This window comes from Ceratotherium simum, chromosome 22 (assembly GCF_057802395.1).
Source record: "Ceratotherium simum simum isolate JZ-2026a chromosome 22, ASM5780239v1, whole genome shotgun sequence".
Classification (NCBI taxonomy): Eukaryota; Metazoa; Chordata; class Mammalia; order Perissodactyla; family Rhinocerotidae; genus Ceratotherium; species Ceratotherium simum.
The window spans coordinates 10,419,090-10,445,006 of record NC_141921.1 but is presented as its reverse complement, the minus strand read 5'-3'; the positions used below and the strand labels follow the sequence as shown (position 1 = coordinate 10,445,006).

At 36.9% G+C, this 25,917-nt stretch overlaps 1 protein-coding gene across 5 annotated transcripts in view; it reads right to left on the bottom strand.

The window, feature by feature from the left end:
- SPATA6 (spermatogenesis associated 6) overlaps nucleotides 1-25,917 on the bottom strand; it is a 131,954-nt gene that overhangs the window by 46,683 nt on the left and 59,354 nt on the right. For all 5 annotated transcript variants that reach the window (XM_087445977.1, XM_087445978.1, XM_087445976.1 and 2 more), the window contains one exon: nucleotides 13,404-13,444. In XM_087445977.1, the coding sequence (XP_087302103.1) occupies nucleotides 13,404-13,444 (41 nt within the window). The remainder of the gene's footprint in view (nucleotides 1-13,403; nucleotides 13,445-25,917) is intronic.

Here is a 25,917-nt window from a genome sequence, read left to right as displayed (position 1 = left end):
GAGGGGTATGTAGGGAAGGAGCTGTAATTTTATTTTATTTTATTTTTTATTTATTTATTTATTTTTTTGTGAGGAAGATCAGCGCTGAGCTAACATCCATGCTGATCCTCCTCTTTTTGCTGAGGAAGACTGGCCCTGGGCTAACATCCATGCCCATCTTCCTCTACTTTATATGGGATGCCACCTCAGCATGGCCCAACAAGCGGTGCATCGGTACGCGCCCGGGATCCGAACCTGGGCCACCAGCAGCGGAGCACACGCACTTAACCGCTACACCACGGGGCCAGCCCCAGGAGCTGTAATTTTAAATAGGATAGTCAATGAGGGCCTCAAAGGGAAGAGAATGTCTTCGTAAAGACCTAAGGAGTAAAGGCCTGAAGACCTTAGTAAAGACCACAAGACCTAAATCATGGGGACATCTGTGGGAAGAGCATTCTAGAAAGAGAAAAGAATAAATGCAAAGGTTCTGTGGGGTGGTGTGGAGGGCATGTCTGATACATTAGAAATAGCAAGAAAGTCAGTAGGCTTGGACTGAATAGTAGGAGATAAGGTCAAAATGGTAGATTTTAAGGATTTAGACTTCTATTCTGAGCAGAGAAAAATATGCTCTTTTCTTTTTCTTTTTTAATAAGTTCTCCTTGGCTACTATGTTAAGAACAGTCTACAAAGGGGCCATGGGGAGAGGCAGGGAAATCAGCTAGGAAACTATTACAACAAAATATGGAAAAGAATGCTGGCTTGGATCTGAGTGATAACAATGGAGGTGAAAAGTGATCAGATTCAGATGGCATTTGGAAGATAGAGTCAATAGGATTTGCTGATGGACTAGCTGTCAGAGGTAACACCAAAGTATTTTGGCGTAATCAACTCGAAGAGCTGTTCGTATGAATTAGTTACACCCTTCCAGCTGGAAGGGTAGAAGAGGAGGATACTAGGAGTCTGGTTTTAAACATGTTGAGTTTCACATATCTATTAATCATCTAACATATTAGAGTGGAGCTCAGGGAAGGGTCTAGGATAAATATATAAATTGGTAATTACTAGAGTCTAAATGGTATTTAAAGATATGGCACCAGGTGATATCACCAGGGAAAGTGAGCGTAAAATGAAAGAAGAAAATGTCTGAAGACTGAGCCCTGGGAATACTCCATTATTTAGAGGCTAGGAAACAAACTGAGGAGTGGCCAGGGAAGAAACAGGAGAATGCATCGTTCTGGAAGCCAATCAAAGAACATATTTCAAGGAAGGGGAGTAACTAACTGGGTCAAATATTGCTTATGCGTCAGGTTAGAAAAGACTGAGTGAGAATGGGCCTTTGGATTTTAGCAATAGGGAAGTCATCAGTAACATCAACAAGAGTAGCTTTGCTGGAGTGATGGGAGTGATAATCTGGAGTTGAGGTCAAGAGAGAATGTGAGGAAGGAATTGCATTCATTTAACAAATATTTAACTTCCAGTCACTGTATTAAGTGTTGGGACTACAGCAGTGAACACAACAAAGTCCCTGCCTTTATGAGCTTATGTTCTAGCACTCCTATTTACTAAATATCTGACCCTTAAGAAGGCCAATTTGACCTTTAAGAAAGCTACCTAATCTTTTTTCAGACTCATTTCTGTCCTATGTAAAATAGGTTAGTAATAGCTACCTTATAGATCTTACATCGTTTATTTAAAGTATCTTGCAGAATGTCTAGGTGTATGAATGAGTTATACAATAAATATGTCATTTATTATTAAAATACCAGTCCAACACAGCTTTTTGCTTCAACACTACCACGATTTTCACTGCTTTCCAGAATTACAGCAACATATGGTGAGTCAGCAGTTAGCAGAGAGAATGAAGCTTTCATCTCAGAACCAAATAGCATGTAACTCACATGACTCAGATACAGTCCCAAATAACTGACCAAGAAATATGTGATACAGATTGAATAAAAGAAAAAATTAAAAATTGCTCCATTATTAGCTGTTCACGGAGACAAAGTAAAAACACAGTCAATGTCAAAAATAAGATCAAAGAGGTCCATGATCAACAAATGTAAGAGTATACATTAAGAGACTGATAGGAAAGAAAAAAAAGTGCTATAATGCTGTTTCTAGAATTATATCCAAATATGAGCCACTTGGCTTATAGTAGAGAAATTATTTTTTCTTCATTAATTTCAAGGCCAGTTGAGTCATGTCGGCTGGCAGACCATCTCATTTTTTGTATACTAAAATTTCTCCCTAAACTAGTTAGCAATGCTTTCAATAGAGCCTCTTCCAGGTGACAATAACTGACTTTTTTTCTATTTATCAGAATATTCACTGAGAATCTCTTGAACAAACAATATGCTAGCTAATACTCAGATCTAGAGAACCACGGGGATTTGAACTCACAATCCAGATGAGACAGGGCACAAACAGAAAGATAACTGACAATGAAATACACTAAGTGTCAAACATGTCCTAATGACAATAACTGCAGCAGGAAATTCAAAGACTTCTAATGATCTGATTGCTGGAGGTCTCATGGAGAGGAGGTGAGATGGGAATCAAGTCCATAAGCAGAGAAAAAGAGGAGAAAGGGCATTCAGAATGGGGAAAAGGGCACAAGGAAAGACAAACAATGACTACAATCACTTGGCTATCTCTACGGGAAAGTAATAGGAGAGAACATCATAATGGTGGAGAGAGGCACATTCTGTAGAGAACCTTAAATGCTGTAACTCAATACTATCCAACACTTATTAAGCATCTTTTGCGTATAAAGCACTGAACAAGGTAGGAGAATACAATCATGGATAAATCTAACAGGAGACTTTAAAGAAATTACAATCCAGAATGGGAGATATGAAAAAACAAGTAATGATAAAACAATGAGGAAGGAAATTAGAACTAACTAGATACACAATAAGTAATTGCACAATGGGAACATAGTTGAGATGTATTCTCTCCGTGAAATTAGAGTAAATATTTGTTTAGGAAAGTTTTATATCTAAATGGGGGACTGGGAGGTATAAAGAGGGGGTGAGTCTTTGATAAGAATCCACTTCAAACTTTCAACCTCAAGATTTAGCTTAAGAAACATTTCCACAGCTCTTATGAGTTTTCCATAGGTTACTTATCCACTTCCAAAACCTAAATGGAATATTATGTCTTCGGCTCATTACAGAAGAGCTCCATTTCTTGGGTGACTCCTCAAGCACAATGGCTTAGAGTCCAAAGACCTGGGTTCAAATCCCTGCTAGTTATGTGACCCTGAGTAAATCATTTACTCTAAGTTTCAGTTTCCTTATCTATAGACAGGGGAAATAATCTTACAGGTTTGCTACAAAAAAATAAATGAGATAAAACGAGTAAAAACACAAAGCAGAGGGCTTGGATTATGAAAGGCAATAATATTTATTTCCTCTGTTTACAGCAATCTTCATATTTCAGCATAGTTTTTTGGTTTACATTTATGAAAAGAGTTGTTTAAATGCCTTCATTAAGACCTCAGAAATGTAACAATTCCAATATTACAAATTTTGAAATGTATCAAGATAAAAAATTTAATATTTTTAAGCCAATGTGAAACTGTTACAGGTAGAAAAGAAAATTTCATACATTAAATTCATTGTAATTACATAAATGTAATGTAATTATGTAAATGACATACTTTTCAAATATATGATATAATGGTTTGGTTATACCATACTTATGAAATAAGATTCCTGAAAAGTTTCTTACATGATAATTTAAATCATAATAATGGCCATAAAATTTTTATATTTACAGGAAATTCAAGGTCAAATTAACGGAAGAGAGAATTAACCACTAAGTACAGTAGAGCCAGGAAATTCAGTTATCCAACAAATATTTGTTGAAAACCTGCCTACTTAACGCCTGGTACTACACATCATGCTCTAAAACTTCTCTGTCATGGGGCATAAAATTTAAGAAATAAATACAAATAATTCTAACAGAATTAGCTGGGAAGTAGTAGGGAATAAGGATTGTAGGAAAGAAGTGCAGTATAGGTACAACTTTCAGGATTAGTGGGAAGAAAGTATGGTTTTGATTCAAAAGAGAGAGGAGCAGATATTGGTAACCAAGATCAGTTTCTCAGTTTTGCTGAGAACATTCCTTCTGAATCCTACTTCAAGTGAATGATCAATTCCTATCTTATCCATTTTAAAAATCCATATGCTCAACTATCTGGTTTGGTTTAAGGAAGATTATTTTCTTTACACTGGGGAAGAATTTAGAAGAAATTCCGAAATAATGCAATGAAAATGATAAGTAACTCCTAAACGTATCAATCCTTCCTGGGGGAAAATTCCCTCCATTCTTAGCCCACTCTTCTATGCATTTATATAAACAACTTGTTTAATCCTCACAACAACTTTATCAGGTAGGTATTTTTATTATCTACACTTTACAGGAGAGAAACTGAAGCAAAGCCAAACAGCTATTAAGTTGTAGAGGTCCCAGGCCAGTGACATATGAGAGATCTATGGCAGAAACAAGTGGAAAACTCCCACAGCCCAAACCTCACAGGATGCCCAAAAGGAAAGTCGCACGGAAGATTTACTAATAAGCCAATACATAGAGCCAAGGAACGAACTGACAAACTGTTCCCAAGAAGGAAAGAAAACATCCCCCAACTAATTTTATGATGTGACTCATAACAATGCTATCAAACCATTCAAGGAAAGTAGAAGAAAGGTAGTTACAGACCACCCTCTAGTGACTCACTAATGACCATATATGGAAAAAATCTTAAATAAAATATCAACAAATTAAATTCAGGAATGTTTAAAAAAAAAAAAAAGAATACAACATGACCAAGTTGGGTTTATTCAAAGAATACAAGGATGGGTTACCATTAGAAAATCTATTAATTCACTACAAAAAAATCAGTCTTAATTCAATAGATGCTGAAAAAAAGCATCTATTGATAATACTCAACATCCACTCATAATTAAAAAATATTCTTTGCAAACAAGGAATTACAAAGTGAACTTCCTTAACTTGCTAAAAGATATCTAACAAAAATCTACTGTAAATAACATTCATAGGTGTGACACTTTAGACATGATCCTATCAAAGACAGTATCAAAACAAGAGTGCACACTGTATTAATCTATGCTGCAGCATATTAGGCTACACTGCAGTAGCAAATTAAGTTTGAAAATCGGTGGCTTCACATAATAAAGGTTCACTTTTTCCTGTGCTTTGTGGTAATACAGGTTAGCAAGAGAAATTACACTTCACAAAATAACCCAAGGACCCGCGCTGATGAGACATACTGAACAACTTATAGCTGTACCATAGAACATGAGGCCTCACTGTCACTGTAACAAGACAGAGTTCATCTCAATCCTCCTATGCTTCACCCTGGAAGGGATCCACATAATTTCCATTCACAGCCCACTCGCTAGAACTAGGCCCCATATACCTGCAGGAGGACTTGAAAATAAGAGAGAGGACACGAATAGCCAATAACAATAAATGTCTCTGCCACATCCACTATCAATCACCACTTTTATTCAACATTATATTGAAGATCCTAGTAAATCAAGATAAAGAAATAATTTGAAAGGCAGAAATAAAATGCATTATTTGTACATGTTTGTTTTCCTTTATAAAAAAATTCAAGAATATCTAAGACAAGAGTGTTATACAAAAATTAATTTCAAACCTATACATCAGTAAAACACACAAAAAATGTAATTTTACATAAAAGACTATTTACAATGGGAACCGAAACTATAAGTTTTCTAGGAATAAATATAACAAACAATATGTAGCACATTAGTGAAAAAGCATATACAACTTTAGTAAGACATGTGAGAACTGAGACCAGCTGCATTCACATAGCTTAACTAACAGAATCAAGAACTGAGGCCCACCTGCGCCAACAGGACCCTACCATGAGTTCTAGGAAACTCTTGCCAGGAAAATAATGCTATAAACCATTAAATAACTTCATTATTTGCTTCAGGACGTTCCTATAAACCATTTACCTGAACAATAGTCTGCTCAATCATCAATCAGTTTCCTTCCTGAAACAACAGTTCTTAATCTGGGCAACCAGTTCCTTTCTCAGGACAATAGATCACTCAACTAGACAAATCCCTTCCTTATCAAATAGCTGTTTACTTATCAAGACTTGCTTTAAGACCCAACCTTTGTGTCCATTAATCCTAAACTTTTATATCACAAACTTTGCCAATTAGATTCCCTCATTAAAAGCCCTATCTTAAAACACTGGAGCCCAGACCCCAAAACCCTTTACTAAATATCTGTCCTTAACCGTCCCCTTTCAGAGATACTACTAAGACTGTAAAGCTGGTGTCCTCCCTTACTGCGTTATGTCATAAACTCAGCTTTGCTTGATAATAACAGATTATTCAGTTATTGTGGTAGTCTTCGGTGAGTTTGCAGTTGATAATCCTGGAAGTCCAATAAGATCCAAATAGACTCCCCTTACTGTCACAGCTAAGACCCTCAACTAAGAAAGAGCATATTCCTCTGAGAATTCTTGAGCCTCCTTGAGCGTCCTTTCTTGAGGGTCTCTCTGACTACAATGGTGAGGTAAGTGAATCTTGGTGTCGAGTCTGGGCTCTGATTTCCTTTTGTTAAAGCTCCCAAATGCTGAGTTACTCTGTCTTGTAGGAATGCAGAACCCTTTTAGTAATCTTTTCATTATTTAAGCAGATTTGAAAAATTGTATCCTAGGTGGAAATTTGTCTTATTACTAACAATACTAATGTCTCTCTCCATCATTGTCACTTTTTGTTGTGAGTCTATAAGAGGAAGTTCATAGGGACGTGAACGGGCGTAAGCTACTAATTCCATCCTCGAGCCAGGCCCTAGGACTGACAGGCTCAGATGTCCTCATCATACCAGAATCCTTACAGTAAAAACCTTTGCCCTGGGTCACTTGTCAAAATATTATGAAAACTTGCCTTAGTTTTTTCTTGTTTTCTCCATGGGAGAAAATGCCTCTGGGAGAAACTGCTTCTAAACCTTCTGTCTTCCTAGAATTGCAGGTTGGTCAGGTGTCCAACTTAAGACACCAACCACTAGGTGGGGGCTCAAGACATAAGGTGTATAAGCAACATATTGACCGACACATTGCCAGACTGTCACGTGTGTGTTTCAGTTTAGGTCTATGCCTCCTCCAAGTTAGATTCAATCTTCTTACATGTATTCACACTATAATTTTAAATCATACATTTATTGTTCTAAACAGCATTAATTTCACTCAGGATATTTTAGAATTACAGTGGCCACTCAAGAATTTCTTATATGAAGAAAACTGTTCATTTGAAAGATGCCTTAAAATGTAAAGGAGCAAAATCCCACACATCCAATGGTCTTCATTTCTTAATTGGCATGACAAAAATTGCAAAAAAATTTTCAGATTCCAAATATCGCTTCCCAAAAAGATATGGTGGAAAAAAAAAAAAAAGATTTGCTGGCCAAGGCAAATAAAAAAATGTGAAAATTTAAAGCTATATCTCTCTTAGATACCCTCACATCCCAACTTGAAAGAAACGGCCTTTGTCCCACTCTTCCTCATCTCCTGTCCTGTGCTCCTCAATTACCTCAGACTCCTGTCCTTCCTCCTGTCTGCTTTCCTTCCCATCTGACCTGCCAGAAACAAAGGCTAATAACTTCTTCAAGTTAAATCTCCTTCAGAATACAAGTGCCATATGGTTGATTTTTAAGCTCTGGTCTGTTTCTCAGCTGAAAGCCATTGTCAGAGACTCTGCAAAGTCTAAACAAGATAAACAGGAATTTGCTGCAGAATTTAGAATTCTGTGAACTCCACATTTTCCTATCTCAATAAATGGTGTCATCAAACATTGAGTTGTGAAAATCAGGAATCTAAGAGTCATTCTTAACATTGCATGGCTAAGCTCCTTTCAATGCTCTCTGTTTTCAAAGTTTTCCTGGCTACTTTTGCCTAGTTCCTGGAATTAAAGACAAACAAACAAACAAAAAACTGCCTGGAGATATTCTTCTTGAGAGCTTGTTAATTTTCAAATTACTATAAGTAGAAGAAGATCTTTATGATATTGAGTCTTTCTCTATGAGAACACAGTATATCTTTTCCATTTGTTAAGTCTACTTTCCTATCAACATTAATCCTAACTGTCTAATATCTCCACTGCTAACGACCTCCATTACTACCACGCCAATCAAGCTATCATCATTTCTCACACTGACCATTCAATACCCTACTAACTTGTCTACTAGTATCCCCACTCTTTTCCCAAGCCAATCCATTTTCCATACTGCAATCAGGAGTGATATTTTCAAAGTACAAATATAACCATGTCACTGTTGTTTAAAACAATTTCATTTGCTTCCCATTGCACTTAGGATAATTACCAAAATTCCTAACATGGCCTAAAAGACTCGATCCCTATCCACGACACCAGCCTCAATTTATACCATGTCTTTTACTTCTAGTAACCCCGGTTTTTTAGCTACCTAGCCACTAAACCTTTATAAATGTTTTTTCCCCCTTTTCTCCTGCACATGTTCTTCCCTCCTTTTTATGTAGTAAAGTCCTATTTACCTTCAGAGCTCAAGAGCAACCACTAACCCTCAAGATACTTTTTTCATTCTCCTTCACCAGATCAAATCCTCTTAGTACAAAATGTCCAAGCTAATGTGCATGTCCCCCGTGATACTGATCACAGTTCCAAGTATACGATTTTGTAATTTTGTTAATATCTGTCTCCCTCATTGAAAAATCCAAGAGGGCAGAGATAATTTTGCTAAATTTTTATTTCCAACATAATAGAGTTTCCAACATAACAGAGTCACATCATCTTTCTTAAAGGGGAAGAGATAACCTGGGAGTGGGGAGGGACAAGGCATTCTAGGTGTGACAAGAATGGCTAACTTTCCACCACAATTCATCTTTTCCTCCTCCAGAGTAGAATTATCGTTGAGAAGCAATTCTTGCATCAAGATGTGGCCATGTGATTAGTTCTTGGCAATAGAGTGTAGGCAAGAATACTATGTGTCAATTCAGGCCAAGGCTTTTAAGAAACACATATGCCTTCTCCACATCCTCCTTCATTCTCCACCATGTGAAGAGGACAGCAAAGCTCTAGGGCAAGGCAAAGTCATAAGATGGGTCACTGCAAGGAGAAAATAGCACGCAGAGCAAAAGCACCCTAAATTCAGCTATTATGTGAATAAAAACTATTTTTCTATTATATTAACCTTCTGAAGTTTGGACGTTTATTTCTATAGCAAATAGCATTACCCCAACCAATTCAGAAATCGGTATCTTACTGTACTGGCTTTAACATAAATCTAAATATGCACTGGCTTATCACTCGGGTGCAAGAAGCAAGGGAATAGATATTTGGGGATGGAAAATTTAAGACCCACGTAATGCAGTGGCAAAATATTTAATAAAACTGTGACCTGTAACAGCTTGGAAGATAGACCACATAACTTTCAAGCTTATATCTCTAGGAAAATAGCTGGCAAGGACAAGAGAAGTAGCGTGTATTGGCTTTTACTTGTATTTGGCACGAGGTTTCAAGAAAGTGATGAGTTCAGGAAAGAATTGACTGGTTTGAGAGCAGAAATGATAATATAGTATAGAAAGAGTCTGGTAATTGAGGGGCCCTCAGGGTCAGGAAAAGTGAAAGCCAACTACTTGTGGACCCCAAAAGGTATAAGGTTAAGACAAAAAAAGGCTTTGAGCAACAAAGGCCCATTAAGACTTTTTAAACAGAGAAACTAAATCCTAAAACAAGATCAGATTGAGGGGGTTGCTTCCAGTCCAAGCCTACTTTAAATGGCCCCAAGGTAAGTGCCGTTAAAAAGCATAAGAACCAAAGAAATAAATCAGACTTTAGAATTACATTTAGAAAAAAAAAACTTTGGGTGTATTTACTAACACATTCAACTGACTGGAGGCAAATAAATGAGAAGCCTATTTTATTTTTGAGAGAATTGCATTGCCTAAGATATCAAGAACCTGGCCCTTAAGAGCCTATGTCTATAAAATAGCTCTCAGGCCCAAAACCTTTTTTTCTTTAGGAAGACTGGCCCTGAGCTAACATCTGTTGCCAATCTTCCTCTTTTTCTTTTTTCTCCCCAAAGCGCCAGTAGATGGTTGTATATCCTAGTCGTAGGTCCTTCTAGTTCTTCTGCATGGGACGTAGCCTCAGGATGGCTTAATGAGCAGTGTGTAGGTCTGGCCCAGGATCCGAACCCATGAACCCCGGGCCACTGAAGCAGAGTGTACGAACTTAACCACTATGCCACCGGGCTGGCCCCTACACCACATATTTAAAAAAAAAAAAAGTATAATCTCTGTATTATACCTGTATTCCTTTAATATATGGTGTATCTTAAAACAACCTAAAATACTGTGTTTTATGTAGAGTTAGACTGGTCCTAATAATTATGAACATGTTTTTCACCTCCATAATGGTTGGTGAGATAGCTGAAAGCCATGTGGGACATGAGATTTCTTCATTGGAACTGTCCCACTCTCTGTAGAATATCTAGGATCCTACTCATTAAATATCAAGAGCACATCCCCTAAATGACTGTAATAACAAAATGTCCCCATAAATGTCTAAATGCCACCATGAGGATGGTACAATCCCCACTGAGAACCAACGTATTAAACGAATGCCTGTTATACACAAGGCTTATGGAACTACACATATGGGAGAGCAGAAGCCAACGATTCCGGGTGGAGTAATGGCAGAACAGAAAAGAAGTGAGACTAGAAGAATATGTGTATTTCTAGAACAGCTGGTTATAATACATCCAGACTGAAGAGAGTTGAATTTGGTCAAAACAACAGATAATAACCAAGCAACTAGAAATCTTCAAGAGAGAAGAAGCAGATATAATAGGTATAAAGAATTAGAAAAAATAGGATGTTAAGTAGCCATTACTCCTCAATATACACCCTCCACTCAAGCCAGACCAGTAGTTTTTCTTTTCTCCCAGGACATTGTACTTATTCCAAACTCCAAGACTTTTTCAAGTTGCTTTCCTTCTGAAGACACTCCTCTCTCTTCTCTTGCCTATGCAAAATATATCCCTCAAAAGAACTCAGGCAAAGTCCCAATTTTCTAGAAAATTCTTTGCAAGCACTCCTAGCTTCATAACTCTTTTCCTTGTAGAAATCATACAGAGTTCCACTACCTGAATATTTATTAACCAGCTACTATATGCCTGTAGGAAAACAATCCTTTATTCCTTCCACAGAAAAGACAGCACTGTTCAATGCTGCACATGTGCTTCTATGAAACTCTACCTCTTCACTACAGAGATAACCCTGTCAGTTCATTTACCACCCACTGCCTCACAAGGGCAGTGTGAATGATCAACTTCTACTCTAACTCTAAAAGTGAAGAATCCAGAGGTGAGGGTGGGGGGACATTAAAGATGGATAGAAGTGCAGTTCTTTAAAAGAATTCATTTGGAAAAGAGGATTCCAAATATATACACCTATCTTTAAATGGACCAGCCAATGTAGAGCTCGATTATTGTTAGCTTAGGATAAAAATTAGTGTCTTATAAACTTTATCCCTTTCTCTCCACTCTGTACTTTTATATATTTGGTTTACTCGTTTTTTATTCATAATCCACTCACACAATATACATATTTTAGGAATCCACACTGTATGTCAGACAATATGCTAGCAATTACCAATAAGCAAGATCAATAAGGTCCTTGCCATCCTGGAACTTATAGATTAGTAAAGCAGGGAGACTTTAAACAAAGATAAAAATAAATATAACATTATAAATTGTGAAGCATGACTTGAAAGAAATGTACAAAGACAGGCTTGTCCTTCAGGTAGGACAACTAAGGTGGCTTCCCTGCACCCCATGCAAGACACTGAACATTATACTTTTTGACATGTGCGTGTGTGCATGTGTATGTGTGTGTGCAATGCATGCGTGTGTGTGCAAGAGGATATATATTACACACATCAGTGTGCATGTATGTGCGCATATGTTTGAGTAAATTCCACATTATAGGATGGGTCAGTACCAGGTGAATTATGCCAGGGCCACACTCCTCCAGGGACAGCCTTAAACAAGGGCACAACCCTACACAAACACTATACACACTACACAAGGAACAGTTCTATCTACGTAAGTGCTATATTCGTAGTCTACACTAATGGTTCTCAAATGCCAATCCTTCAATAGATGGCAGGACAGCTCCATAAGAATCACCTGGAAACTTGTTAAAAATAAAAATTTCCAGTCTCTATTCTCAACAATTTCAATTTAGTAGGCCTGGAATGAATTTTTATAAAGTTTCACCTGGTTGATTAAGACACAACGGTAGATTTGAGCCCTTAGTCACATGGTGCCTTGACTCGTTACCTAACTGTTCATATTTCTTTTATGACACTCAAAGCAAGGCACAGTACTATGCTATTCAGTGTCAGTTAAGTACAAAATATATTGTTTTCAAGTAAATAAACAAAGGTATTATAAGGAAAATTATGCTCTTTGTTTTGTTTTCCCAAATATAAGGACACTTCTTATTAAGAAGCTTTCACTTAGGGACAGAAAAGACAAACTCTGAGGCAGTGCTTCTCAAAATGTAGAAGATGAACTACTAGTGGTATGGCAGATAATTTAATATGGTACCCAAAATGATTTTAGATGATACACAAGATTATTTTGCATGGTACATGGATATACACTAAACAACACTGAATCACAAAGGAAAATGTATTTTTCTTTTCAATTCTCTTTCAATCAGAAATCTTCAGTTAGCTATTGGTATGTCTCTTACACCTCTCTATCATTGCTTATCTCATTTTAAGAAATAGAGAACATGCCTCAGAGCCTTTGGAAAACAACAGTTACCTAGCCAGATTTTAGTAACATTGTTTTGTTTTCACTGTATTTTTTAAGACTATCATCCATTTAAAGCATGTGATACTGATTTTTCACTTATACTGGCAAGATAAATAAAAAGAAGGTGAATTTAAAGAAAATAGCATAAATTGCATGCAGATGCAAAAATTATGAGGGTGCTCTATGAATGACTGAAATTTAGAAATACTACTGTGTGAGGTACCACCAAAAGTAACAACAAATTCCTCTAATTATTCAGAGAATAATTGCATAATAGTGTATATATATAAAATATACACTAATTATTCAATAAATAATTAATCCAAATGGATAATCAAAAGCCACAAAACACCTGCAGGAAGACATTCAATGAAGTTTATACCACCACTTGACAACATAGCCAAAATAATGCCATTGCATAATATGTCAATTATTGCTTATGCATTTTCTTGACTAAATGAATAAGATAATCTCTGACTATACATATAAGAAATGTACTTATGCTCTTATATGAAAGCTAGGACAATTATTGTTCTTTAATTTATACTACATACCTTATATTCTTTGGGTCGGTAGGAACTCAGATGAGAATGATCTGGAAAAGGATGTACAAAAGAATTAAACTAAAAATATTTCATATCAAAAAGAAAATTTGATTTCATTTTTGATTTTTGCTACTATCACTCTGTTTCAATGATTATAATTCATATAGCAGTTTTCAGAAATATCTTAAAATCCATCAACAATGTTACATAAGCAAAGATGATAAGCAACAAGTTAAAATCTGTATCAGTTCTTCAGTAATTGATTTCAAATACTATTTTCATTAGAAAGGAGATATATGAATATAGACCAGAATAATTTTTAATTGATAAAGCAGTTTGTCTACATGAAATGGATAATTTTTAGTTGATAAACAAGTTTATGATGAAATGTATTTGAATATATAGATTTGATAGATATTGGCAAACTACATGTGTTCCTATTCTTGAAGCCCATGCTAGAATCAAGCGAGTATAATGGACACGGGACCAGCTGTAGATCGTGGTAGCATCCTTTAGTGCACAGACCTTGGTGAACCAATAGACAGGCACTACACCAGGCTCCAGTACTTCTTTGTAGGACCTTGGGCACATCACCTAACCTTTCTGAGTCTCAGATTCCTCAACTGTTTGATGTAACTCTTTCATAACATCGTTTGAAAGATTACATTAGAGATTACATGTAAGGCAATAAAACAAATGTTAACTATTATTACTAACACCATCATCAACATCATTACTATTGAATTCTAAGTCAAACAAGCCTAGGTTCAACTTCTGATTCCACCAATTACCAGACATATTACTTTGGTCAAGTTATATAATTAATCTGTGTTTCATTCCTCATAAGAGTATCAAGACAATGCTTATCTTACCTCAGAGAGTCATAGTGATGATTAAATTATACACCTTATGAAAGTCCCTGGCACAGCATCTATAACACAGAGCGCTATAAAACTACTCTAAATCTCTCCCTAAGATAAGGACCACTACATTGTACATGCAGATTTGGGGTTTTACTCATTACTTAAAGAAGTCAACTTTCAAGAATCAACTTTCAAGTATTATAATCTCTGTCATATTGACAGTCAAGCAAATCAGAACCATAATTTGCAATTCTACTTCATTACTCATACATTCTAGTCAAAAGCATTCCCAATATTCTGTATTTTACCTTCCCAAAACTTGTCCGGGGGAAAAAAAAATGGGTATAAGGATAGAGACATAGGATAGCCTATATTTGGTCAATTAATTATCTTTCTTTTACGGCACAAGATGTTGTCTGTTTTCCAAGTGTCCTGAACCATTATAGAGGACAGGTGAAAAATTAATATCTTTCACACAAGGCCACATTTACCATTTAATTCAGTAAGATTCAACTTACTTCTGGTGCTTTTCAAAACTCAAAATAAAAACAAATCCCAGCACAATTCCTCCTCTGTAAAGTCCAATGTACAGCATGGCCACAAATAGCAGAAGAAATAAAGAATGATAAGGACATACTGAGCTTAATTCTCCAAACTTTCTAACTTTGAAAACTAAGGTAATAATTTCCAGACATGGTATATATTCTTTCTGACAGCTAATGTAAAATTAAAAGAAGCCATATATTAAAACTCTGGTATCTCTTCTGCTTTCCACAAACCATTTATAAACTTACCCTAATTCAGACATATTTACAATTTTCTTTCATTTTTACAAATTAAGCTGTTACCTTGATTTGAGGTTTCTCCATGTTCACATTTAATCACCCTTACTAACAATTAGGTACTAAATATATTCTAAATGCAGGAGATAAAAGTCATGGCCCATGGGAGTGAAATGCTTACAATTTACTTCGGTTAAGTTACACAAAGTTGAATAACAACAGCATAAAAGAGCAGACTAAGTGAGAATGGTACAGGCAAGTAATGCTATTAAAAAGTTGCATCAGTGTGACATCAGCGTCATGGCAGAGTGACCTCTTCCCTTAGACTCTCGCCCCTAAGATACAATGAAAAGGACATTCATATACCAACAGAGGACACTCACACAACACAAAAGACATCTGAGAGACCCATGCAGCCACACATCTGAAAGTGAAGGTGCTGAATCCCCAGAGGAAGTGGAAGGAGGTAAGGGGATCTCCTCTCCTTCCCCCAATGGCAGTGACCCAGGGCGTGGGACCATGTGCGGCTCTGAGAGGAGAGGGGGGAAGGGTGGCCCTCTGTGGGAACACCTTTGCTCCCCAAGTTCCCTCAAAGCCCATGGGAAAGCCCCACACAGAGGTGGCTAACCTATTGCAGGAGTGTCTTCCCAGCCAGCACCCCAGGAGAGCAGAGAGTGAGGGCAGAGCAAAAATGCCCCTGGGATCGTGGATGAAGGAAAGCACCTGTTCCCCCACCTACCACTGCAGCTCAGCTGGTCGGCCAGAGTGCCTGTGCATATGATAGAAAAGCAGCAGCTGTGAGCGAGAGAGCCAGAGTTGCAGCAAGCTCAGAATACACAGCTCTTGACCCCTACCCAGTGCTGGCAGGTGGAAGTTGTGACCAGACACTAATCACTATGCGGAAGCACAAATTCTTCCCATCAAACAGTATGAAGAAATATATTAATACTCCAGACCAGAAGGAAAATGACAAGCACCCAGAAATCAATCCTGAAGGCACAGAAATTTATAATCTAAATGACAGAGAATTCAAAATAGCTATCATAAAAAAACTCAATGAGTTGCAAAAAATTACAGACAGAAAGTTCAATGAAATTCAGAAACAAAATTAATGAACAGGGGGAATTCTTCACAAAAGAGATTGAAACCATAAATAAAAACCATTCAGAAATGTTGGAGATGAAAAACACAATGGATGAGATAAAGAAAAATCTGGACTCCCTGAATAACAGCTGATATTATGGAGGAGGGAATCAGCATTCTGGAGGACAGAAATATAGAAATGCTTCAGAGGGAGGAGGAAAGAGAACTAAGACTAAAAAGAAATGAAGAAATTCTCCAAGAAATATCCAAGTCAATTAGTAAATGCAATATAAGGATTACAGGTATTCCAGAGGAAGAAGAGAAGGAGAATGGAGCAGAAAACTTGTTCAAAGAAATAACAGCTGAGAACTTCACAAACCTGGTGAAGGAGCTGGAAATATGAGAAAGAAGCTAATAGAACTCCGGATTATATCAATGTAAAAAGACCTTCTCCAAGGCATATAGTAGTAAAGCTGACAAAAGACAACGACAAAGATAAAATATTAAGGGCAGCAAGGTCGAAGAAAATAACTTACAAAGGAACGCCTACCAGGCTTCCAGCAGATTTCTCAGCAGAAACCTTACAGGCTAGGAGAGAGTGGAATGATATATTCAAAATTCTGAAAGACAAAAACATTCAGCCAAGAATACTCTACCCAGCAAAAATATCCCTCAGATAAAATGGAGAAATAAAACTTTACCAGATAAACAAAAGCTAAGAGAATTCATTGCCACAAAACCCCCCTACAAGAAATGATCAAGATGGCCCTCATAGCTGGAAAAAAAAAAAAAAAAGAAAGGGTTTACAAAGCTTTGAGCAAGGAGATAAATAGGTGGACAAAGTCAAGAAATTGCAGCTCTCTATCAGAACAGGTTAGCAAGCACTTAATAATAACATTAAAGATAAAGGGAAGTAAAACATCAAAAATAATGATAATCCTGTCATTTTAACCACAAGCTCACAATACAGGATGGAATAAGTTGTGACAATAATAACTTAGAAGAGGAAGAGGAAAGGGATGGAATCGGCTTAATCTAAAGAAATAAGAGGTTATCAGAAAATGGATTGTCTCATCTACGGGATTTTTTATACAAACCTCATGGTAACCACTAAAAAAATAATCAGAACAGAGACATAAATGACCTATAAAGAGAAAACTAAGAAAACCACCATAGAGAACTACCAAAGTGAACTGGTAGTCTGAAATACACAGGACGAGAACAAGGGAAATGCAGAACAACCAGAAAATGAGTGATAAAATGGCAGCATTAAGCCTTCATATATTAATAAGCACTCTAAATGTAAATGGATTGAATTCTCCAATCAAAAGACACAGAGTGGGGGCCGGCCCGGTGGCGCAAGCGGTTAAGTGCGCGCACTCTGCTGCGGCGGCCCAGGGTTCGCTGGTTCGGATCCCGGGCGCGCACCGACGCACTGCTTTGGCGGCGTCCCATATAAAGTGGAGGAGGATGGGCACGGATGTTAGCCCAGGGCCGTCTTCCTCGGCAAAAAAAGAGGAGGATTGGCGGATGTTAGCACAGGGCTGATCTCCTCACAAAAAAAAAAAAAAAAAAAGACACAGAGTGGCTGGATGGATTAAAAAATGAGATCCAAAAATATACTGTCTCCAGGAAACACATCTGAGCTCTAAAGACAAACACAGGCTCAGAGTTAAGGGATGGAAGATGATACTCCAAGCTAATGGCAAACAAAAGAAAGCAGGTATTGCCATACTTATATCAGACAAAGTAGACTTCAAGATAAAAAGAAAATGAGAGACAAAGAAGGGCAGTATATAATAATAAAAAGGACACTCCACCAAGAAGACGTAACACTTATAAATATATATGCACCCAACACAGAAGCACCAAAGTACATAAAAGCAACTATTAACAAAGCTAAAAGGAGATATTAACAACAACACAATAATAGTAGGGGACCTTACCACCCACTTACATCAATGGATAGATCATCCAGACAGAAAGTCAACAAGGAAATAATGGATTTAAACAAAAAACTAGATGAGATGGTCTTAATAGATATATATAGATAACACACCATCCAACTACAGCAGAATACACATTCTTCTCAAGTGCACATGTATCATTCTCAAGGATAGACCATATGTTGGGAAACAAGGCAAGCCTCAATAAATTTAAGAAGATTGAAATCATATCAAGCATCTTCTCTGAACACAAAGCTATGAAACTAGAAATCAACTATAAGAAAAAAGCTGGGAAGCTGACAAATATGTAGAGACTAAACAATATGCTACTGAACAACCAATAGATCATTGAAGAAATTAAAGGAGAAATAAAAAAAAAATTTGGAGACAAATGAAAATGAAAATACACCATACTAATTCATATGGGATACAGGAAATGCAGTCCTAAGAGGGAAATTCATAGCAATACAGGTCCACCTTAACAAACAAGAAAAATCTCAAATAAGCAACCTTAAACTACACCTAATGGAATTAGAAAAAGAAGAACAAACAAAGCCCAGAGCCAGTGGAAGGAGGGAAATAAAATTAGAGCAGAAATAAATGAAATTTAAATCAAAAAAACCAGTAGACAGGATCAATGAAACTAAGAGCTGGTTCTTTCAGAAGATAAACAAAATTGACAAAGCCTTAGCCTACTCACTAAGAAAAAAAGAGAGAAGGCTCAAATAAAAAGAAAAATTAGAAATGAAGGGGCCGGCCCAGTGGCTTAGCAGATAAGTGTGTGCGCTGTGTTACTGGCGGCTTGGGTTCGGATCCCGAGCGCGCACTGACACACTGCTTGTCCAGCCATGCTGAGGCGGCGTCCCACATACAGCAACTAGAAGGATGTACAACTATGACATACAACTATCTACTGGGGCTTTGGGGAGGAAAAGGGGAAAAAAAAAGGAGGAGGAGTGGCAATAGATGTTAGCTCAGGGCCAGTCTTCCTCAGCACAAGGAGGAGGATTGGCACGGATGTTAGCTCAGGACTGATCTTCCTCACATACACACACACAAAAATTAGAAATGAAAGAGAAGAAATTACAATGGATACCACAGAAATACAAAGGATTATAAAAGAATATTATGAAAAACTATATGCCAACAAACTGGACAATCTAGAAGAAATGGTTAAATTCTTACACTCATACAATGTCCCAAAGCTGAATCAAGAAGAAATAGAGAATCTGAATAGACAAATCACAAGTAAAGAGATTGAAACAGTAATCAAAACTTCCCAAAAAATAAAAGTCCAGGACCAGATAGCTTCTCTGGAGAATTCTACCAAACATTCACAGAAGATTTAATACCTATCCTTCTCAAACTATTCCAAAAAATAGAGGAAGATGGAACACTTCCTAACACATTCTACAAGACCAACATCACCCTGATACCAAAGCCAGACAAGAACAACACAAAGAAGGAAAATTACAGGCAATATCTCTGATGAACATAGATGCAAAACTCCTCAACAAAATATTGGCAAACCAAATATAGCAATGCATTAAAAAGATCATACACCATGATCAAGGATTGATACCAGGGATGCAGGGATGGTTCACATCCACAAATCAATCAATGTGATACACCACATTAACAAAATGAGGAATAAAAACCACATGATCATCTCAACAGACTCAGAGACAGCATTTGACAAGATCCAACATCCATTTACGATAAAAATGCTCTATAAAGTGGGTATAGAAGGAAAGTACCTCAATATAATAAAGGCCACATATGACAAACACACAGCCAACATCATACTTGATGGGGAAAAACTGAAAGCCATCCCTTGAAAACAGGAACAAGACAAGGGTGCCTACTCTCACCATTCTTATTCAACATAGTACTGGAGGTTTTGGCCAGAGCAATTAGGCAAGAAAAATAAATAAAAGGAATCCAAATAGGCAAGGAAGAAACGAAACTCTTGCTGTTTGCAGATGACATGATTTTATATGTAGAAAACCTTAAAGATTCCATTGGAAAACTTTCAGAAATAATCAACAACTACAGCAAAGTTGCAGGGTAAAAATCAACATACAAAAATCAGTTGCATTTTTATACTGTAATAACAAACTAACAGAAAGAGAACTCAAGAATACAACACCATTTACAATTGCAACAAAAAGAATAAAATATCTAGGAATAAATTTAACCAAAGAGGTGAAAAACCTATCCAAAGAAAACTATAAGATATTATTGAAAAAAATCGATGATGACATACAGAAATGGAGAGATATTCCATGCACATGGATTGGAAGAATAAATATAGTTAAAATGTCCATACTACCTAAAGCAATCTACAGACTGAATGCAATCCCAATGAGAACCCCAATGACATTCTTCACAGAAATAGAATAAAGGATCCTAAAATTTACATGCACCAAAAAAGACCCCGAATAACTAAAGCAATCCTGAGAAAAAAGAACAAAGCTGGAGGCATCACAATCCCTGACTTCAAAATATACTACAAAGCTATAGTAAACAAAACAGCATGGTACTGGTACAAAAAGAGACACGCAGATCAATGGAACAGAATTGAAAGCCCAGAAATAAAACCACACATCTACAGACAGCTAATCTTCGACAAAGGAGCTAAAAACATACAATGGAGAAAGGAAAGTGTCTTCAATAAATGGTGCTGGGAAAACTGTACAGCCACATGCAAAAGAATGAAAGTAGACCATTATCTTTTGCCATACACAAAAATTAACTCAAAATGGATCAAAGACTTGAAGGTAAGACCTGAAACCATAAAACTCCTAGAAGAAAATAGGCAGTACACTCTTTGACATCAGTCTTAGAAGGATCTTTTCAAATACCATGTCTACTTGGATAAGGGAAAAAAAAGAAAAAATAAACAAGTGGGACTTCATCAGATTTAAGAGCTTCTGCAAGGCAAAGGAACCAGGATCAAAATGAAAAGACAACCCACCAGCTGGGAGAAAATATTTGCAAATCATATATCCAACAAGGGGTTAATGTCCAAAATATATAAAAAACTCACACAACTCAACAACAAAGAAACAAACAACCTGATCAAAAAATGGGCAGAGGAGGGGGCCAGCCTGGTGGCATAGTGGTCAGGTTCACACGTTCCGCTTTGGCAGCCCAGAGTTCACAGGTTCCGATCCCAGGTGTGGATCTAGGTACCGCTCATCAAGCCGTGGTGTGGTGGCATACAACATACAAAATAAAGGAAGATGGGCAGAGATGTTAGCTCAGGGCTAATCTTCCTCACCAAAAAGAGGAAGACTGGTAATGCATGTTAGCTCAGGGCCAATCTTCCTCACCAAAAAAAAAAAAAAAAAAAAGGCAGAGGATACAAACAGACATTTTTCCAAAGAAGATATACAGACGGCCAATAGGCATATGGAAAGATGTTCAACATCACTAATCATCAGGGAAATGCAAATCAAAACTACACAAAGTTATCACCTTATGCCCGTTAGAGTGGCTATAATTACCAAGACAAAAAATAACAAATGTTGGAGAGGATGTGGAGAAAAGGGAACCCTCATATACTGCTTGTGGGAATGCAAACTGGTGCAGCCACTATGGAAAACAGTACGGAGATCTTTCAAAAAATTAAAAATAGAAATATCACATGACCCACCTATCCTACTACTGGGTATGTATCCAAAGAACTTGAAATCAACAATTCAAAGAGACTTATGCACCCCTAGGTTTACTGCAGCATTATTCACTATAGCCAAGAAGTGGAAGCAACCCAAGTGCCCATCAACTGATGACTGGTTAAAGAAGATGTGGTATATATACACAATGAAATACTACTCAGCCATAAAAAATGACAAAATTGTCCCATTCACAACAACATAGACGGATCTGGAGGGTATTATGTTAAGTGAAATAAGCCAGACAGAAAAAGACAAACACCATATCATTTCACTCATGTGTGGAAGATAAACTAACACACGGACAAAGAGAACAGATTAGTGGTTACCAGAGTGGAAGGGGGTTAGGGGGTGGGCACAAGCGGTGAAGGGGCACATTTATAAGGTGACTGACAAATAGTAATATACGACTGAAATTTCACAATGTTATAAACTATTATGACCTCAATTAAATTAAATTAAAAAAATAGTCATATCAGAGATCAATCTCTCAAGGTTGAAGGCAATCAGGAAAAAATTCCTAAAGAAGGAGAAAGTTGAGCTGGGCCTTAATGAATGGGTCACATTTAAGAAAAGTATGAGGAAAAAGAAAGTGTGTGTGTGTGTGTGTGTGTGTGTATGATCTTGAACAACTTACTTTCTCTTTAAACCTCAGGTTTCTTCATCTATAAAATGGGGATAAATAACAGTATCTAAAATTCTTGAGGTTACTGTGAGTAATTAACAAATGAAACATAAGTACTAGAATAGCAGCTAGCAGAAAACACACATTCAATAAATGTTAGCTATTATTTGATTCTCCAATAACCTCATGAAATAGGTGTTACTGACTATAGGTTTGTGTCCCCCTAAAATTCATATGTTGAAGCCCTAACCCTCAAAGTGATGGTACTTGGAAATGGGACCTTTGGGTGGTAATTAGGGTCAGACGAGGTCAGGAGGGTGGGGCCCTCATGATGGAAAGAGGGCCCTTATAAGAGACACCAGAAAGCTTGCACTCAGGCACATGCACGCGCTCACGCTCTCTCTGCCTCTCACAATCTCTTTCTCCATGAACACACAAAGAAGAGGTCATGTGAGCACACGCTGAGACGGCAGCTGCGACAAGCCAAGAAAAGAGATCTCAGAACAAAACCTACCTTGCAAGCACCTTGATGTTGCACTTCCCAGCCTCCAGAACTGTGAAAAAACAAATGTCTGTTGTTTAAGCCCTCCTTCTTTGGTATTTTGTGATGGCAGCCTGAGCAGACTAATACAATCCCTAAGACTGGTTATTATTTCTACTTTACATTTCAGGAGGCTGACTTCCTATATAGCTAACAAGTAATGGAACTGAGGCCTTTGATTAGTTCAGTGCTACCACCACTAATATAAGGATAGTAGATTTCCTTATTATAAAACATAAGCACACAGGAGAATAAAAGTGTCTTTAGTCTCAAAAATGACATCAGATTTGGATTTGCTAACCAAATGGATGTGATATATAATCCAATTAATCAAATACCAAGTAGTGATTAACAGTACTGGTTAAAAAGAAAATGCGGCAATAAGTCATCAAAATATTTCCTTAGCAACCATCTAGTATAGAAGCTAAGATCTACTTTGTACTACAGTCGCCATTCACACTGGGTGTAGTCATAACTTAGAGCCTCTGCATTCTTCCTCTCTCCACAGTTGACTCTCACCCAACAGGGTCAGATATGACTCAGTCCTAAAGGACCAATCCTCACTTTAAGCAAGGACTTAAGAAGCTTTGATCTAAACCTCAGCACTTCTGTATCAACTCATTCTTTCTGTCAAAGTAATTCTTGAGACCCATTCTGACAATTATGGCCAGTACATGTTCCCTATGAGTCAATCCCTATCTTGGCAACCTTCATAGTACCCTACTGTAAAGGCTACTCCTCTTCCTTCTTCATAACTTCAAGAAATTGAAGCCTATTCTGGTGGTTAGTGCTACTACTACTGCAAAATTTCCATGATGCTGAATGTATGTACCTATCTGAACCTTCAAAGAGCATCTGCCCCTAAAGTTCTTTATCAGCACTTACTCTACAGGTACCCCAATGCCCACATAACATTCTAAAGTTGGCCCCCGCTCTCCTAGGAATCTTCATGGAGCGTGCAGCCAAAGTGTCTGCCATGTGTCAGTCTCTATAACTAGAAGCAAAGCTAGGATGTCAAGCCTTATAAAATAAAACCAGCATTTAAGATCTTTCAGGGATCCAACCTTCTAAAAAGGAAAGGCACGTAGCAAAGTGTTTCCTATCTCTTACTCACTTATGATGTATTCACTTGAAACTGTTTAATCCAATATCTAATATTTTTATCTTTCTTACTTCTATGGCTGTCAAAGTCTCAGTAGCAAAAGTCTCACTTTTCCCTTCACTTTTTTTTCTTGTCTGAAGTTTAGCACACAGCAAGTACCCTGCTTACCAGAGACAGGAAGAGTGGTGATCTTCAAAAAAGATATACAAATGGCTAATAAGCACGTGAAAAAACATTCAATGCCATTAGTCAAATGCAAATTAAAATCACAATGAGATAGGACTGCATACCCACTTGAATGGTTATAATAAAAAAGGCAATAATAAGTGTTATCAAGGATGGGAGAACTGGAAATCTCATACACTGCTGGTGAGAAGGTAAAATGGTGCAGCCACATTGTAAAACAGTTGGCAATTTCTTAAAAAGTAAACAAATTTACCAAATGAACCAGCAATTCCACTCCTAGGTATCTATCCAAGAGAAATGAAAACATATATCTACGCAAAGACTTCAATGCAAATGTTCACAGCAGCATTATTCATAATAGCTAAAAAGTGGAAACAATCCAGGGGATCAGAGTGGGAATGCAAATTTACCGCAAATGGGCATAAGGAAACTCTTTGGAATGACGGAAATATTTTAAAAATGGATTGTGATGATTTCACAACTGTGCAAATTTATTAAAATCATTTAGTTGTACACAAGTGAATTTTATGGCATATAAATTACACCTCAATAAAGCTGTTAAAAATGTTTAATTAAAGAATAGAGAAATAAAGAAACTAAAAGAGTTCCTAAAATGAAAACTGTTCACCTGCCTCCTGCTCTGTAAGACAAGGAAGCACACATTTAAATAAAAACTGAAACAAATAAGATATTTTGCTAATAAGTATATATATACATGATGACTACATAGTATTTTATTCAAAAAGTATTAAAATACTACCATTTATTGCAATCTACTCAAGATATGACATATTAGGATTTGGAATGTTATTTCCAATTTATTTTACTTTACAAACAATAACCATCAAACAAAGGGATTAGTGGAAACTCATAAAAGATTACAGTCTTATGTAAAAATGAAACTCATAAAAGAATCTTCAAATGAAGAAAATAAGAGAAGTTTCCTCCAAGCAGGAGACAGAATTTAACATTTTTCTTAAATCCTAAGCAAATAAAAAAGGGGCCAGTATGATGCCCTTGAGTTCCTCTTCAAAATACATAAATAATTGGATAAAACTTAGAAACATTCTTCTGTTACAGGAGATGCTGAGTTTCTTCAAAAGGACTGCACAAATTGCAATTAGAATTATAACCCATGGAAATTCCAGATAAAGAAAATGTGTTGAAAAATTTATCTAAAAAACAATATACCCGAATACAAGTAGGGCAAGTACTAGGAGAGTGGTGGAAAAGAAAGGAACTTGGGGTTAGAAGACCTGGATTCTAGAGTGAGCATGGCTATTTTGTAGCTCTCCAACAGGTCACTTAACCTCTCTAGGCCTCTAGGTATTTTTCTTGATCAAATATAGTTAAAGCCATCTTCACATGATTATTATGAGGACTAAATCAGTCAATGGTGGTGAAAATGGTATCCTACAAAAACAAGAATTATTAAGCAAGATAATTTGCAAGAAAATGTTCAAGGAGAATTTCCATTAAAGATAGTCACAAGTGAAAATTCACTACGTTTAAGAGACTTGATCATAAATTCCCATATGCACTTAAATAGCTGATGAGAACCCAAAACACAACTGCTGAGTTGTGCCAGCCAGAAAAAAAATTTGTAGTCAAAAGAACAGGGGCATTAAAATTAGAGAAATGAGAAGGGACAACTCTTTATAGTAGAAAGGCAAGTAATAAATGTATAAAGAATAATGGAATTTTAACAAATCACTATT